Source organism: Aythya ferina (genome assembly GCF_964211825.1).
Source record: "Aythya ferina genome assembly, chromosome: 1".
NCBI lineage: Eukaryota > Metazoa > Chordata > Aves > Anseriformes > Anatidae > Aythya > Aythya ferina.
The window spans coordinates 147,891,235-147,908,380 of record NC_140296.1 but is presented as its reverse complement, the minus strand read 5'-3'; the positions used below and the strand labels follow the sequence as shown (position 1 = coordinate 147,908,380).

The window sequence follows — 17,146 nt, the reverse complement described above, 5'->3', positions numbered from 1 at the left end:
GTGGATTTTCCCAAAAGTCACATTGAAATGGATTGCAATGGTCAGTAGTTTGTCTTCATTGATTTCAAATAATCAATGGAGTAATTTCTCATTTGGACAAGCCCACAGTGTTGATAATACCATTAATATTTGAAAAATACTAGTCAGATATTTGACCAGATAGTTTCGAACAACCCAGCAAAAATAACGTTCCCATCTCCACATACCACAATGAAAGTTTAAATGTGAAAAGTCTGGATTTTTGATATATACAGTCAGGGATGGGTCCGTGCAAAGTTTTCAATGAAGACATCAGATGCAAGACACCAATTGCCCAACCTACCATTTTATTCTGGATTTGACACTCCATCAGAATTTATCATTTATTTTCCAAAACTGAATTTTACTATGTCTTCCTGTCAAAACCTAATAGCCATTCTGGGCACTATGTACGCAGTGGTTAGCTGTCTGGCAGATTTTCACTAGATTTCTTCTGCATCTCATATGTCCCTCTCCTTTACAATTTATTTATAGAAACAAACAAAAAAACATATTTTTTTTCCTTCATAATTGCAGTTTTTCCTCAAAGAAATCCATAAGATTCTAAATACAATCATTTTTACTCTTCACTTTTGAGGGAGAATAGTTTTTGAGATAAAACGTATCCCCTTCTTATTCTCTGCTATCAAAATAATGTCTTCAGTAGACTAATGATTAGTTTTTGAAGTAAAAGGACACTCATTAAGCTAGAGAAATATGTATAACGACAACATACCTTATCCCCTCTACTCCACATGACTTTTGGAGTTGGCTCACCGGTGATAGGGATTTCAAGTCGTAGCTTGCTTCCTGCCACTACTGTCACAGTGTTATCTTCCCCAAGACCATCAAGGTGGAGTTTAGGAGGATCTGAAAAAGAGAGATTGTCCAAATTTTTCGTAGGGCTGCCACTCTGAGAGTTCAGGGACCACAAGTCTTAGACACAGATAAACATGCTCTACAGTCTGTATTTTCCTGGCATTTTTAGTCAAGTGATTTTTATTTTTTTTTAATAAATTTGTGGAAAAAAAAATCAAAGAAAATAATTGATGAAAAATAAATAGAACCATAGAAAAATTGGAATAGTAGGACCATAAAAGAAAAATTTTCTATCATCCCAAGGCAGAATTATGTATATTAAAATAATTTCCGACAGGTTTCCTTTAAGTGGCTCTCAAAAATTTCCACTTATGTCTTTCTACATCTGGTTATTGTAGACTTTCTTCATCTGGAATTAGCATACTCCAGACTATTTTTACAGTCACAGTCTTAATCTAAATCCTTTTTCTGAAAATGAAATGGTTACTTTTATTGTACTCCATGGGTATGGAGAAAAACTGATGAATATACTCTTACAAAATAAGATTTTATCTTTATTGTATTACAAGATTTTATCTCTGAGCGTACTTGCTCCCCTCTTTCTTCTCCTTAACCCTTGCCAATTTTATTTCTATTACAAGTAGCCCACATCTTTCAACTTCAATTACAGACCATTTTCTAAAGCTTTCATCATTTATATTGCTCTCCTTTAGACTTCAAATTCACTGTTTGAAATTAAAAGGCAGTGGGGTATTGTCAGGGTATTGTCAGGTATTGTCAGGTATTGTCAAAACAAGTCAATGCCTTGTTTTATTTTTTATTTTTATTGCTTTTGAAAGAATGGCTTCATTAACAAGCCTTCTATTCTGCTGACTGAATAAATAATGGCCAGAAACATTTAATTCTCTAGATATCATTTAACATATTGAGGGTATAAGTAAATATGTACCTACTCTACTATTTTACCAAACTAAACCCTATTTTAAAATATTAACAAACCAATTCTTCGAAGACAACAACACTAAGTCTGAAAATGGATTATAACAAGTGTTTTACACAAACTCTTAATGGCGGTTTATGTTCAGGAATTCAACATTAAGAAGCCTTCCCTGGGGGCTGCCCCAGGCTTGTAAAATATGACTGGATCCTGAGCATAGGCAGAGCACTCTCTGAATAGCTCACATGCACTTTGCCAAAATAGCAGTTCTGCTTTTTGAGGTAGGCATCCGGTCAGAGGAAATGAGCTGATTGTAATCAGGGATATTTCACACTGCTTTTATGTTCCAAATGTCAGAAAAATTATATATAACTCATTGTGCCAAGTACTTACCCACAACATGTACTTTGCATGGAATATTGATATTATAGGCATCTGGTACAAACATGTATTCACCCTCATCATCAACAGCAGCGCTCGCTATAATAAATCTGTGGATTCTGTAAAAAAAAAAAATGAAAAAGAAATCCATGTAAATTATATTTGAATACTGTTGAAGGCTATCAAGAAAAATCTGCATAGAAAAAGGTCTAGGAGATCTGTACAAAAGTGTAAAAATACTGACTGAAAATCCTTTGCTGGATGCTTAGCTGTACTTTAGCTGATTACATACTTTGTGAATTATAGAATATATTATTGAGGTGATCATCAAATAATGTAAACATTTCTATAATTTTTTGTTTGAACACAGAAATAGAAAAATACAGTGGTGTAAGCTCTTTGATACTTGGTTTCTGTGCTTCCGCCATTAGATTGTAATTTGATTGCTTAAGAAGAAACCTTTTGGTGGTCCCACTGTGAAAATGGTCTAACTACTGTTTGTTCGGCAGAACAAAGAGACCTGTGAGAAAAGCATATGCTGCCCTTATTGCCTAACTGCATCTTCCAGGAGTACTCCAGAATATAGGAGTATTTTTGATCTCCTATATTCTGCTCTAAGTTTTGTTCAAGGTAGTACTCACCTCTGTGCCCTTCCTGCTCCTCTTTCCCTCACCTCACCCTATAGGCTTACATTATTTGTGGGGAGCACCTTCACCTTAAGTCAATCCAAGGAGTCACTGGACAGATGGCACTTGTCCCTTGCTGGGACTCAGAATTAATGCAAACATTTCATAGCCTGTTTAGGAACATCTTCACAAGCTCAGTTCCCAGCTGTGTGAACTGCCTGCTAAGCTGAAGACAATGGGATGCAGCTAAAAACCTTTTAAAGGGTTGTAGCTAAAGATAGAACTTTTTTTTTTTCCTTTTTTTTTTTTTAACTGAAAAACTTTCATTGAAAAAGCACAAATGATAAATGCAAAGGGCATTGGCATTTATTACAAATAAATGCAAATTTATTGTAATATAACAGGATAAAGAGGATAAGGAGACTTGGCTTTTAAGATCATAACAATAAGTCCGTTTGAAGGACAGAGATCAGACATGATTAACAGATAGTTTTCAGTGAAATAATACACATATTGGCACATCTTTACAATGTCACTCTATCAAAAGTCAAGTCAATACTCAACATGCTTACCTTCCTTTGTGATAAAGTTTTACACGGTCACTAGCTTCAACCAGTTGTCCATTTTTGTACCATTTCCCTTCCACATTCTCAGATATCTCACATTTCAGGTGGATTTCCTGTCCAAGCCTCACAGTTTGGTCTTCTAGTGCAAGTGATATCTTCAATGGTCTCACTATGAAAAAGAGAAATAGAGATATCATTGCTAATATCAAATAATAGCTTATGATCCTGTCACTGAGCTGCTACTAGCAATCACAAGTATTCAAATCAGAAAAATGCCTCTAATACTAGAACCCTGAACTCCATATGTGAGCAATATTTACATATAAGCCACTTAAGTATATCTCTTTTAATGTCTATTTTCCCCATTGTCTGATGCCTTAGAAAGGATGATCCAAAATACCCATGCCCTGACTAAGGTGATCCTATGGATATATCCAGTAGAAGTGTATTTGAATTCTTTCTCCTCTGTTGTTTAGGTGGAGGAGGGTGTTTCTATCTGCTAAAGGGCAGTAAGAAACTTTCAAGATGTGAAAGACCTGTGTCCCCATACCTATACACCTGAAGCGATTGCAGCCTACCTTTCCTGGGACTTAACTGCTCTCATAGCTCCCCCAGGTGAACACAAGATAATTTGGGGATTTACTAAAGTAGTTCATTACAAGTAGGAACTAGTTTTGAACCTATTTTGTCAGGCTGTTATCAATGGCCACCCAGACAGTAAACTTACTTCATACGCTTCTGGTTCTTGTGTTTGCTAAACTACCTTAATTCATCCCATGAATACCCATAGATATTACTAGCTTTTGTAAAACTTGAGACCAAGAACTTCCTCTTTCTGGAATAATAGATGCTGTAGACCAGAGTGCAGAGTGAATACACAGTACCATGCGTATGCAGTAAATATCCCTGACTATAATTTGACACAAGAAACAGTGATGGGAAAGGCTACATTTTATAGGAAGACAGTTGAAAAATACTCAGCAGAAGATGCCTGAATCTGTCACTATGACAGGTACAGTGATGGAGTCAAATAGCCATAGTGGATAATTTTCAACTTGGTGATTGAACAGCATTAGTTGGTTGTGCTTAGGATGCCATTTTGTATAAAAGAGTCAAAAGAAATATGTGTATTTCAAAACAGAGTGCATGCATATATGACAAGCTTACAACATAGGACAAACTTACCACAACCATGAACTCAGACACGGTCTGGTTCATCTATCCCAGCAAGGCCAAATCTAGTAGTTTACATACAGCTACTTGCAAAACTGACATTGATATTTTATAACAAATTCTAGTCTACCTAAAACCAAAGTGGCAGAAGATTATAAGGATTCATAAAATTTTAAAGTGTTTCAAAGAGATATACAAACAGTACCAAGGGAGCTACATAGCCATATTTTTGTGCCTGTGAGTTTACTTAATGTGGTCCTGATGCATGTTAACAGTACCCCTAGTTGTAGAATTGTTTATTTTTTCCAACATACTTTCTTTTTTTCTGGTTTTGGCTCAGAAGACTTGGTTTGGTTTTCCTGTGAAAACTTAAAAAGGATTCAAGAAAAGCAAGTACTTTCCTTGAGAGTTTCACTTTGTTGACCCATTATATCTTTGCATGAATAGCTTCGTTCTCCATCTTAATGGAGTGACTGAAATTTTTCAAGTGTGACTAATTCATTGTCTCTTACTGCAAACTGGATATTTGCAGCTAAGAAATTGGTATGGAAGATAATTCTCTCCTTAAACCCCTGGAGAAAGGCAAGTAAATTATTTCTGTAAGATAGCAAACTATGACAAGCAAATTCAAGAGTAAGATATATTATACTTACAATCAACAGAAAGCTTAGCTTCTGATTGGCCTCCTGTTGTCATTACTGAATAAGTTGCACTGTCATTTTTTGCAGCTTCCTCTATGATTAGAGTGTGTTTTTTACCCTCAACCTTGATTCGATATCGAGATTTAGCTTCATTGGTAAGTTCTACACCATTCTTAAACCTAATAGAAAAGAAAGAGTAATTATTTTCCCAATAAAAATCCTCTGTGAATAAGACTCTCGTAGACTGAAACTTCCAGAGAAGACAAACTCATCCATGAACGTATAAGGATATTTCTGCTGTTACTACATTTCTGAACAGTGTTCTTCTGAGATATTCTTAATAAATTTCAGGCTTACTGATACAGAATACATTGTCCACATTTTTGCCTACAACTAAAATATTCTGTCCCTCACCTCTCTCTCAAGGAAAACAGTAGCTGTTCAAATTGTGACTCACCATTTAACATTTGCATCATCCTCAGACACTTCACAGCTCAGTTCTACTCGTTCACCAACGTAGGTATTGGTATCCTCCAGGCCTTTGGTCACCAAAATTGGAGGATCTTTGACAAGAAAAAATTACAGATTTACAATCTGAGAGAGAAAACTAATTTCAGGAGGTTTTCAAAATCATGGTATAGGAGATAATACAAAGCCAAAGTTAAAATTACAAAGCCAGTATTGTAGCATTATTTTCTGCCTGAAATCAAAAAGGAGATTGCTCATTAAGATGCTAGTAGGAAATGTGCTAAATTAAATTAAAACAAAACAAAACAAACAAAAAAACTGTTCAGATTAATAGCTGCTTTGCATCCCCTTTTTTGATAGTTTGTGCAGGCAGGTTGATACGAGAAGTTGAGATTCATCACTCGCCTAACACAGATCCCTCTCAGAAAGTAGTAATATTAGATCCTGCAACCTGTTATGCACAGTTGGATGACCTGATGGCATAACAGCGTGCCCTTACTGTTTTAGTCCCTTCTTCTTGTCAAAACTCAGGTTTGATAAGACAATAGAAATGTGCACATGGTTAGAAATAGAAACATACCACAATGGTTATCCTACTTTTAGAGGGGCAATGGACCCATTATTTTAAATAGCTTTCTGAAATATTTGATGATTTTTTTCTTTCAATGTAAACTTTATTTTCCCAAATACAGGAATTCGCTAATTGTTTTCTAATGGATATCTAACCAAAAGGACCCTTTTAACTCAATTTGTTTTGTGTGTGTGAGGGATGCCATGAATATTATCAGTTAGACTATCAATGTTACAGGAGCAAAAAATGAAAGAAAATGGCCACTTATTCGTGGCTTTTGATAGTCTTCCATTAAATCTGGGCAGATGGAGATAAAAATAACTGATAGAATGCCTGATTTGAGATTTTTCACTAAAATACCAAACACAGGATGAAGAAAAAACAGTGAGGAATCACTAAAATAGGGAGTGATCGTAAAGGCAGCTAACACAAAAACAAGCATGCACTGAGCCAGATCCTCCCTGTTAATTTCTGTTGCAGTCAAAGAAGCCACGCAAATTTACACCGGGTGAAATAGGAGCCAGGTGGTGTAGTTACCTCTCACAAACAGTTCTGTGGAGCATTTCTCATCACCAGCTGTTACGTAATAGCGAGCATCATCTGTCATCGTACAGTTATTGATAAATAGAATTCGCTGGTTACCTTTGTGCTCAAAAATGTATCTATTTAAACAGGAATACAACAAAAATACATTAGCAAAACTGCTGGACCTTTTTGTTTTATGTAGAAATTCTTTAAGGATTATGAGAGGGAAAATCCCTGTTTTTTACATAGAACAGGAAAAGCAGTCCTGGAAAGCAATTTCCAAGTTTCAAAAGGAAGAATAAGAACAATCAAAGACCTTGTGGCAAAAAGAGCTATGAGGTAGAGTGATAATCAATTTCTGGCTTGCTCCAACATCCCAGGTTTGGATGTTCAGGAAAAAAAAAAATCAAAATAAAAAATTAACAGGCTCAGAGAGATGACAGAATAAAATGGAGTCTGAAACTCTAGATGAGTAAAGATGAAAATAACCAGTAACAGGAGACCATCTTCATTCCAACACTCTTAACATTTTTATGAAGCATAATAATAGCTAAGGTTAAGAAGTTAATATTATTGGTAGGACAGATGGCACAAGAGATCAGTAATGGGATATGAGGTTTTGGTAATGGGATATGTAGCCTTTCACCTTCATGTCACCAGTTTAGATCTGCTCCAGGTTTGTAGTGACCAAAGCTCATTAGCATCTGACAGCTGCTTCAGCAGCCTGGAAGAAATACACTGGAGCATTCAATCCAGCTCCTTCTACTGGAGAGGTACATATATAGTTGACTGCAAAGCAGTTCCAAGCTATACATGGCAAAGAAAGGGGCTAAAGAAAAGATACTCTCTTAATTACACTTCTTTGTCTGAAGAATATTAATCTAAATCCTTCAATTACTTATCTAGCAACAGAATAAGGGAAACCTGCCATTCTCTGTAAGGGACTTTTTTTTTTTTTAATTTTATTTTTTTACCAGGCTGGGAAGATTTGCTGGGACTTGGGATGTTAAGAAACGTTTGAGGAACATTACACTGTTGTGCATTACTGTTCTTAGCTGCATCTGACTTCAGAATGGGATTTTCTACAGCAGTTTGTAAAAGTTAGTTTTGTGAACGTTACGGACAGGGCTCTAGTTCCAGTTTGTGTTCTACCTCTACTCATGTCTGTACCCAAAAAGCCACTTACTTCCTGTATGCGAAGCCAGAGTATAAACCAATATGTAGGTGATAGAGATGGTGGAGAAACTTAGGTACAGTAGATGAATTGCACATGGCTGAAGTAAATTTGAGCTAATACAGATTGTTGACTTCACTGTGAGCGATAAATGGGCAGTGGAGGGCAACACACACCTCATTCCCCTTTCCTCCCTAACACTAATTATCTAATTAACAGATAGTGTTGCCTACAGATAATTTTACAGGTGGCTTATAAGCCAGGTAGGCAAGTCTGTAATATTAAATGTTGCTTCTCTTAGTAATGATTTACTATAGAATGATTTTGACCTTCTTCTGACATAGAATTGAGGACAAGAAACTTATTTACTCACAAAGCTTCCTGACTTTTTAAAAACTACCAAGCAGAAAATGGCTCTATGTTGAGGATCTTTAATTCTCTTCTTTCAAGATAAAACAGAAGAATCTATGTTAACATTTAGCATACAGTGAACATTTTTGGGCCATGAGCAGTATGGTATCATTTACATACTTAATCAAGTATAATGAAATGCCAGAAATAAACTCTGTGCAAACCTGGGCAAAGAGAGATCTATACAACACATTTGTCAAGGAAGTACATACGTACCTATTTTATTGCTTATATACAATAAAACCACTTACTTTGCACTTGGTCGTATTTCTTGGCCATTTTTATACCACTTGAGCTCTACGGTTGGATCTGCTAGCTCCACCATGAACCTTACTTTGCCTCCTTTATCTACCTGGTATGCTGGATCAAGACCTTTGGCAAATGCTGTTGCAGAAGAGAAGTATTATTACAAAAGAAGATCAGAAAACAAATAGGAATATGAATGCTGAATTGTATTGCATAAGACTCATTAGAGCTATCAGAATATATACAGACCATGTTATGCATCACTCTCAATTCTTGGGCTGGTCCAAACAAATCAGTTTATTTTCTAGAAACAGTATCAGCAAAAGTGTAGAGCTATGCAACTCTTATTACCCTGACGAAGTTAGTATCTCTTCATGACTTTGCAGTATGACCCTGTTCTGAACAGGATTGGGTAGACATAGCTCTGACAGCTTGCTGAGAATCACTATTTCAGAGTAAAATTTTATACAGGTGGTACAATGGAATCATTTAGAATCTGTTAAACAGGACTTCTCTATCAGCACCGCCACTCAAGTTAACAGGGAATTTTAAGCTAAAATTTCTTTTGAGGTTCCCACTATCAGAATAAACATATTGAGTTGTCTAAAAGCCAAATTAGTTTCCCTGATTCTTTTTGAAGGTTGTAAAGTGTAAATTGCAATTCCACTTGTGATAAATGTTCCAGCTGCCAAACATTTGCAAAAATATCTGAAACCAGTCAAAAGCTGTCTGTCTGTGAATCCTAGTGGAGCTTTTCAAAGCAATTCTTTGAGATGTGCAAATGTAGGCCAATTTGTTCTGGGCAAGGTAAGGCCAGAATTCAAACATTTAAAAACACTTTAGCATCAACATTTAGTTATTGCCAGCTACAAATGTTAGACCCAGGGGAGCAGGTGACCTATGGCTCGAAAATGAGTGATGCCTTAAATGCATCACCAGCTGCTAAATAATCAACTTCTGATAAAGCTTATATTATGCATGTCTCATTGCAGGGGACTGAGGATATTGAAACAGCGGAAACAGAACTACTACATTTGAACAGGAATTATTTTTTTTTTTTAGATCTTACTGAAGTGTAAGTGATTTCAATTTATAATAAAGGTAGCATAAGGGGAAAAACACCCTACTATCACCCTGTCATATAGACATTTTGCATACCATTTAAAGATGCTTCTGTAGGGAAAACCCTGAGTACAGAAAAATCCTGATATAACTGGCAGCCTCATCCTACTCAACATGGATCTGGGGAGAGGGACCAGACAGACTGGTGCTGAGGGATGCTCTTTTCACATTACAACATTCCAGCACCTCCATGTGATGCATCTGGGTAGGGAGCAGCTCTTCCTGCCAGCTGCACAATTTCTGCATTAGCTTCCAGGCCTTTCCAGACTCATAGGGGTTGGGGTAGGTGAGCAGTTTCCCTGTTCTTCAACCCCTTAGATATCTTCACTAGATTCAAAAACTGCCACAGTGTCTCAGCAAAATAAATAAATAAATAAATAAATAAACTCCATTTCTGCTAACGGTGGCTAGAATCAGATATACCAGCAAATGAAAAGGTTGCCCATAAAGGTTAATTTGTAGTAGCATCACAAGTGTGATGATGTGAGGTAAAGGAGAAGGAGAAAGGGTGTATCAGGCAGTTGGATTACTGCAAAATACTTTAAATTTTCTTTTGTACTTGTTGAGAGAAAGTTTTGTTGTTCTTATCTAGATGAACTCTTTCAATCAGACTTTGCCTCAATAATACTTTTTGGATGGGATATCTCTACTAACTATATGCCTAAAAAGATGTTTTATTTTCATAACCTAAAATTTGTTATTCTTTCTTTTATACTGGATATCCCGTATCATTAGTTATGAGTTTGTAAACTAGAATGTTATAAAATAAATTACTCTAAAAGCAAGGAAATTTATGGATCTTTGAATATCCAGCTGGCTATAAACCATTGAATATTTCCAAAGAAGACTGAAATAAGTAGAACAGTTTGTTTTACTTCTAAGAATTTAAGACAAGTTGAACTAGGCATATCTATGTATCAAATATATTGATTCAGAATATCTAATATGGCCATAAAATTCAGTGCAGAACTAGAAATATCAACCAAAGACAGTTTTGCATCATCTTTATACTCAGCACATTTTGGAACAAGCCAAGTCTTGGTCCAGTCTCTGCCAGAAGTTATGGTTGCTTGAACAATCTTCTAGCTTCACCCATATGCTATTGATCCCAGTAACTAATTTACAGGGTGACAATCATCATGGGTTAATGAAATTTTGGTCAAGCTTCCTTTCCTTTGGGAAGGTTCCTGCATTAATGTGGGGTGGAGGATTTCATCTACACAAAAAGGGAATCTTCCAGGAAACCACTGTAGCAGCAGATGTATATTGCATCTAGTTCTGAAATGCTCAACCAGAACATGCAAATGACACGTGACAAAATAGTATTATGGATAGCATGATGTATTTGTATGTGTATGTATCTGTGTCTATACGTATTGTTAAACATATACCTATATTTTATATACACATATGTATAAGCACATATCTATATTTATGCATGTACATATTGTACCACACATATTATTCAGTATGGTAGCTGGAGAAAGATAGCCCTGAATGTGCTTACCCAGCAGAGGGTGAAGGGTTTTTAGTTCAGCTGGGATTTCAGAAAAATGTCAGATTAAGGGCCAAATGAAATTAAAAAGAGCAAACAATGACAACTCCATTTTAGAGCAGAAGATATTAATGATAACACAAGGTCTAATTTCCATATTGTTTTACCACATAAAAACCTCTTCACATAGCTGGGAGACTTCGTTTCAGTTAGGACTACTGTTTGGCCAAGAGGGAGGGATGGTTTTGGTAAGCACTGAATGGGACAGGGTATTTACACTAGCAGTGGACCAAGCCCGCCTCTGACTAACTCCTTGCAGTGTGTCGAACAGGGCTGGAGTAGTAGTGTGCATGTGCTCTTGCATGGAAATGCAATAAGTTTGGATTATAGGATAGATAGTCATGTCTGACTATGGAACATGAAAATATTCTGCCTCATCCATACCTGCACTCTTCTTCACTTCTCTGCGCATGCGCTTCAGACGCTTTAACATGCCTCTCAGGTCAGTGATACCATACTGAAAAGCAATCTTCTCATATTCACTGGGATTAGCATTCTTCAGGAGCTCCCATACATCTACCTCAGGTTCTTCTTCTTGCTGTTTAACCTCCCTAACAGCAGCAAAATAAAATTGCAGGAGAAGAGTTAGCAAGGTCTTATCTTATCAGGAAAAGGGTGGAACTGAATCCATGGTGAGGTTAGAAATGTTTTGATGAAAATTTGAAGGTCACCATCATTTTTTTTTTTAATTTCATTTTGACATCAAGTCTTCCATATATCTGTAAGTGAATGCAAGCCCTAGGTCCACTCAGTACGAGTGGATTAGTTCAGAATGACACTCACACCTTAGTTTACATTCTCCATGGCAGAATTTGGGTGTAAGTTTTAGTTTGTCCTTTTTGATGTAATCGGCTATTAGAAATGTTATATTTCTTCATTATAAAAAGAAACAGTTTGAAAATGTAGTACTATAATAGCATATGTGCTGTTTAAATCACTGGAATCGGAAAATTTATGATGGCACCACTGAGATTTAAGTCTAATCCATACATTTCATAATTATACAAAAATGCTTTCAAATTCAGTCCCTGTAAGTGTTGCAGGTGGTGACCTATGAAATGACATATTGATATCTAAGGGAGTCTGGGTCTGTTTATAGTTACACCAGTGCTTCACAGAATCACTTGAAATTTGGCATATTGATAGGAACTAGAGATTCCCACACCAGATTGGAGTTGCAAGATGGATCTGATTACTTCCTTGTTTATCTCAGTCTTAAGAATGGGAAATGTTTTTAGAGGCCTGTGCTTTACGATTCAATACCATATTTACTATCTTCAACTCCAAGCTAAGAAAAACAACAGAGAAAAGTAACACTGGCAACCATTAGATGAGAGAAAATGGAAGCATCCTAAACAAAATGGCAATTTTTGAGAATGAGAGATTAGCTCAAATTGAACTGCTAAAAGAAACCAGGAACTGAAGCAGAAATGTAGACCTTTTTTCCTGTGAGTTCATCAGGCTCAGAACAGGATTATGCTGCCCTGATCAAGCTAGTCTAATGAAATCAGTTATTTTGAGAAGAGAATGAGAAAATAAATGTTTGAGAAACAAGAAAAGACTGAGCTTTGCAGTGACACACTGTTAGAATTGAGTGTGATCAAGTCAGAGAATTTTGTTTAACAGGAATACAGAAAAAGCACTGGGGATCCCTGCATGGTTGGATGAGTAACTATGGAAAAACATTTTTCTGTTTAATCCATGAGATTTATTAATTTTCCTAATATGCCAGTTTTATTTAAAAAAAAAAAAAAAAGGAATAAAAACCCTCTTACTGAGAAGTCTTTGAAATACATTGTTAGCTTATAATAATAATTAGAAAATCTAGAAAATCTCTGGTATCTAATTTTATATTTTGTTCTTTTTACTTTTGTCTGTGCTCAGGATTTCTGGAGAGTGACTATGTACTGCGAACGATGGCATTTTGCTGAGATTCCTGCTGCATGGTGGCAAGTCAAGATCAGCTTGCAAACACATGTAAAAGCTGACACACTCACTGGGGTGGCATTCTCCTCTCCCAGGGCTGGCCACTTGCCATAAAACTCCTGTAGGTGCTAAGAGGAGTTAGGTGCTGTGGGTATTGTGACAATGTACCCATTTAAATCAGGCAGTAGTTGAGAATGAGGATCAGTTACAGTATCCTGATTTTCAACCAGTTTCAAATAATTTGTTCCAGGCTCCTTATTATTATTTTTTACCCTTTTAAGTAGTGGGAGAACAAATTTTGACACAGAGCAAACCAACTTTGTTCTGAGACCACAATAGTTTCTGCTGTGGGTAGAGGGCAAACAATGATACACATTTTCTAAGTGGATTGATCTCATCACAAAATCATTTTCAGACCTTTTCCCTGAAAATGTGCATTTTGTTGAAAGATACACCTTTTTAAAAAAGGACCTAAATGTTTTGAGATCTTGTGCCTTTTGGAATTTCATGCTGTTACTGATTCATTGCATTGATGAAGCATAACCAGTCACAGAGTTGCTTACCGAGATAAAAACTGGTTTGTATTCCTGCAAGATCAGCATGAAATTAGAAAGCAGGCAGTATATAGATTCTGTGCATTTACATTTTTGTTTGTTTGTTTTTAAATGAACAAACATGTTTCGACTATTATGCATGACAGGTGAAAAGTTCTAGCTCTCTTCTTGGTAGTATGACCATACATATGAGAAGGAGTGGACCTGCAGTGCTACCTTTTGAAACACTGAAATGAAAACATTTATTTTTATAATTGAAATGGCTACTAATAACCACACTGGGGATTAAGTAGAAGCCTTACCGTGTAATTAAGCTCATAAGTATGAGGTTGCATTTCAGTCCTTGAAGCAAGGAGGTGAGGCATCGCTTTCAGCACAATTAAATGATGTTTATAAAGTAAAAGTTTGCTTTGCCCATTAACCACATGATACTTATACTACATTTATATGGCTATACAGTATTTATCTTATAAAACATGTGAGTTACTCTTTAGTGAAATGATAACAAGACTTTTTCACATTTCTCTTTCCACAAAAACACCGAGACCTCTTGCATGCACCTCATATTGTTAGAAAAACACCCCACAGGCAGTCATGAGAACTCTTACGGTAAGTTATATTAGTATGATAAAAAGTCAAACTGAAGATCCTAATAAGGGATGAGAAGATTAAAAAAAAAAAAAAAAACAAAGACCTCGTATATTTGAATTGGCTCACATAATTCTTTCGCTTCCTACATTTATCTTCAGCCTTTCTGTTTTCACTTCAGTCTTGCTTTAGTTGCCAAAATACTCTTTTCCCCATAGTCCATGATCCTATTGTGAACTTTTATATGTAATTAATACTGTATATTTTTGTGTTTTGTTTTGTTGTTTTTTTTTTTTTCTTTTTTTTTTTTTTCTTTCAGAGTAAGTGGTAGATAAAATAAAGAATATGGTTCTTTTCCCAGATCTCTGTGGTCAGTTACCATTGATTTCCATGGCATATACATTTATTATTTTTTTTTATATAAATTAAAAAAACTAGCAAAGAGGAGCTGACTAACTGTTGCAGATGAAGGCTGGGTAAGGTCAATTCTTCCTTTCCTGGAATTTTCTTAATCTGTTAAAAGACTAACCTGGGTTTAAAGTCTGAAATAGCTAACAGCATAGCTATTATATCACCAGATTTTCAAGGTGAACCAGAGAAACACAGGCCCAGGTTTTTCCCCATCACAGTACTTAAGGTGAATAAACCACCGTGGAATATTAGTGTGCACATATTGAAACAGAAAGCTACAAAGAATACCAGTCTCTGTGATTTGAAAGCATAATATGATTTTTTTTGTATTGCAGTGCTTATGAAATCAAATTAAGATGTACCCAAAGAGGTAAATTCAACCCTTGCAGCTCTTTACTCTGGCAACAGACCCAATTTTCTGAACTGCTCATCCCTGCATAGGAAATTCTCCCCCTCAAGCCTCCATGCAAACACAAAAGAAATAGCAAGTAGACTAAATGTTATTGGTCTCTTTAGATTGTGGCTCACTTTTTTCCCAGTACACTCAAGTCTGAGTTTTCTTTACAACACACTTAAAGGTACAATTAACTGAATATTTGCATATTATACTATGAGAATGATAGTTAGAAACATTGAAAAAAAATGAAAGGTCAGAAAAGTCTTAAAAAGTTATTAATGCTACACCTGACTCTTTCTGTGTGCGAACCTAATGGTTTGCAATCCACACCTGCTCACTGCATCACTTGGTTCTCACCTACGTTTCAGGAGACCACTAAAGTCAAGTTCTCCTGCATCGTCTTGTCCATCACCGCTGTTATTAATAGAAAAAGATCAAATCTTTGTTTAATACACAAAAACTTAGACAACACACATTGCAAACTCTCTGCACGTCTCTCATACTCAACACTGTCCAGACACACAGCTAACGGTATAAAATCAACACAAACTTGTATTCTTTTTCACACAAGTTATGTTACCTTAGACACTTGTGAAAAATAACACAAAGGTTTGTATTGCTTGTTATTATACTTTGATGACAAATTTTTGTAACTGCATACATAAATTTGCCAAGATTTGTGTTAGATTTCAGTAACACAAATGAACGTGAGCTAGTCAACACAACGAGCTTTGTTTTTCATTTACATCGTGTATCTGTATAAAAACAAAGGGCTTGTGCTGATCTTTTGCTATGAATGTAAAACAAAGATTTGTATTGCTGCGTGGTGCTTTTAACAATGTATGTCTGTGTCAAATACCATTTGACATTATACTTAAGGCTTAACTTTCTAAATGAAGGGAGAAAGTTAAAAACAGTAAATTGTATATTTTTACAGATGAAATCATATTATTATGAAGGTGCATATTTTTCTATAATGTAACCTTAAGGAGTAAAACCTTACTATACAAATGAACATAAACAAAATAATGCCCTTAATGTTTGCAAACAGGAAGGGCAAAATCCCGTGAATGGTAAGTCAAACAATGCCAGTATTTTATCCATGATTTTGCAAGCTAGGTATTCCTTAGAAAAACAGACAATATTCAGATATATCCTCATCTGATTGGGCAGTAATTATTTCAGTTAAAAATTATTGCACTTTAAAAAAATATTTCACTTTAAAAAAGATGTGCTGAAGAGAGGTGTGTACCTTTAATGTAACGTCTTTTGTCTTTACTCTTTAAATCAAATCTCTTTAAATAAAATCAGTTACTTCTTAGTCACAACTTTGCTTATATGTGTAAATTAATAAACTGCATTCATTTTCTACCTATAAAACATTTTCAGTCTGAATACTTCTGTCTTTGTATGACAATTTTCACAATAAAATATAAAGATGATTTATTTGTTGTTTTATAACAAAGGTAACTAAACTAAGAAGGAAAAAAACTTCAGACGCAAAAACTTACAGCCTGTGTGTATATTAATTTTTTAATATATTTTCTGTATATTTCATGTATATTATATACTTATATTTGTATATATTATTCCTAGTTTTTCTCTAAAGATGGCCTTATGACACTTTCTTACTGTAGGATAAGATAAGGCCAGTTCCTGTCTTCTTGAAATCAGTGTGCATTTTGTCTCTGCTTTTGATCAGTATAGGATTGGGACCAGGGTCTTTCATGTCATAGCTGACAATTTTCAGGAATGTGGTGAAATATTTTACTGAATGAAAATATGTTTTTAAAAACCTCTGAAGAATCAGATATTGAATTGCCTTAAATATTGCACCTTCCCTTGAAGCAATTACATTGTAGTTTTACAGAAGAGTACTGTCTGTGTTGTAGCTATATCATTTTTACCCACTAACAAATACCTTAAGCTCCATTTTTTAAATTTTTATTTCCAAAACCAATGTGAAGTTACTTGATACAACTGCCTGCCAAGATTGATGCAAGTTCTCTACACGCTACCAGCATCCATTACTGAGGA

At 35.5% G+C, this 17,146-nt stretch overlaps 1 protein-coding gene across 2 annotated transcripts in view; it reads right to left on the bottom strand.

Annotated features, from left to right (window-relative positions):
• MYBPC1 (myosin binding protein C1) overlaps window positions 1–17,146 on the bottom strand; it is an 81,044-nt gene that overhangs the window by 25,347 nt on the left and 38,551 nt on the right. For both annotated transcript variants that reach the window (XM_084511866.1, XM_084511867.1), the window contains 9 exons: window positions 15,467–15,523; window positions 11,618–11,784; window positions 8,562–8,694; window positions 6,738–6,862; window positions 5,619–5,724; window positions 5,174–5,340; window positions 3,354–3,516; window positions 2,168–2,274; window positions 755–888 (listed from right to left, as the gene is read on the bottom strand). In XM_084511866.1, the coding sequence (XP_084367992.1) occupies window positions 755–888; window positions 2,168–2,274; window positions 3,354–3,516; window positions 5,174–5,340; window positions 5,619–5,724; window positions 6,738–6,862; window positions 8,562–8,694; window positions 11,618–11,784; window positions 15,467–15,523 (1,159 nt within the window). The remainder of the gene's footprint in view (window positions 1–754; window positions 889–2,167; window positions 2,275–3,353; window positions 3,517–5,173; window positions 5,341–5,618; window positions 5,725–6,737; window positions 6,863–8,561; window positions 8,695–11,617; window positions 11,785–15,466; window positions 15,524–17,146) is intronic.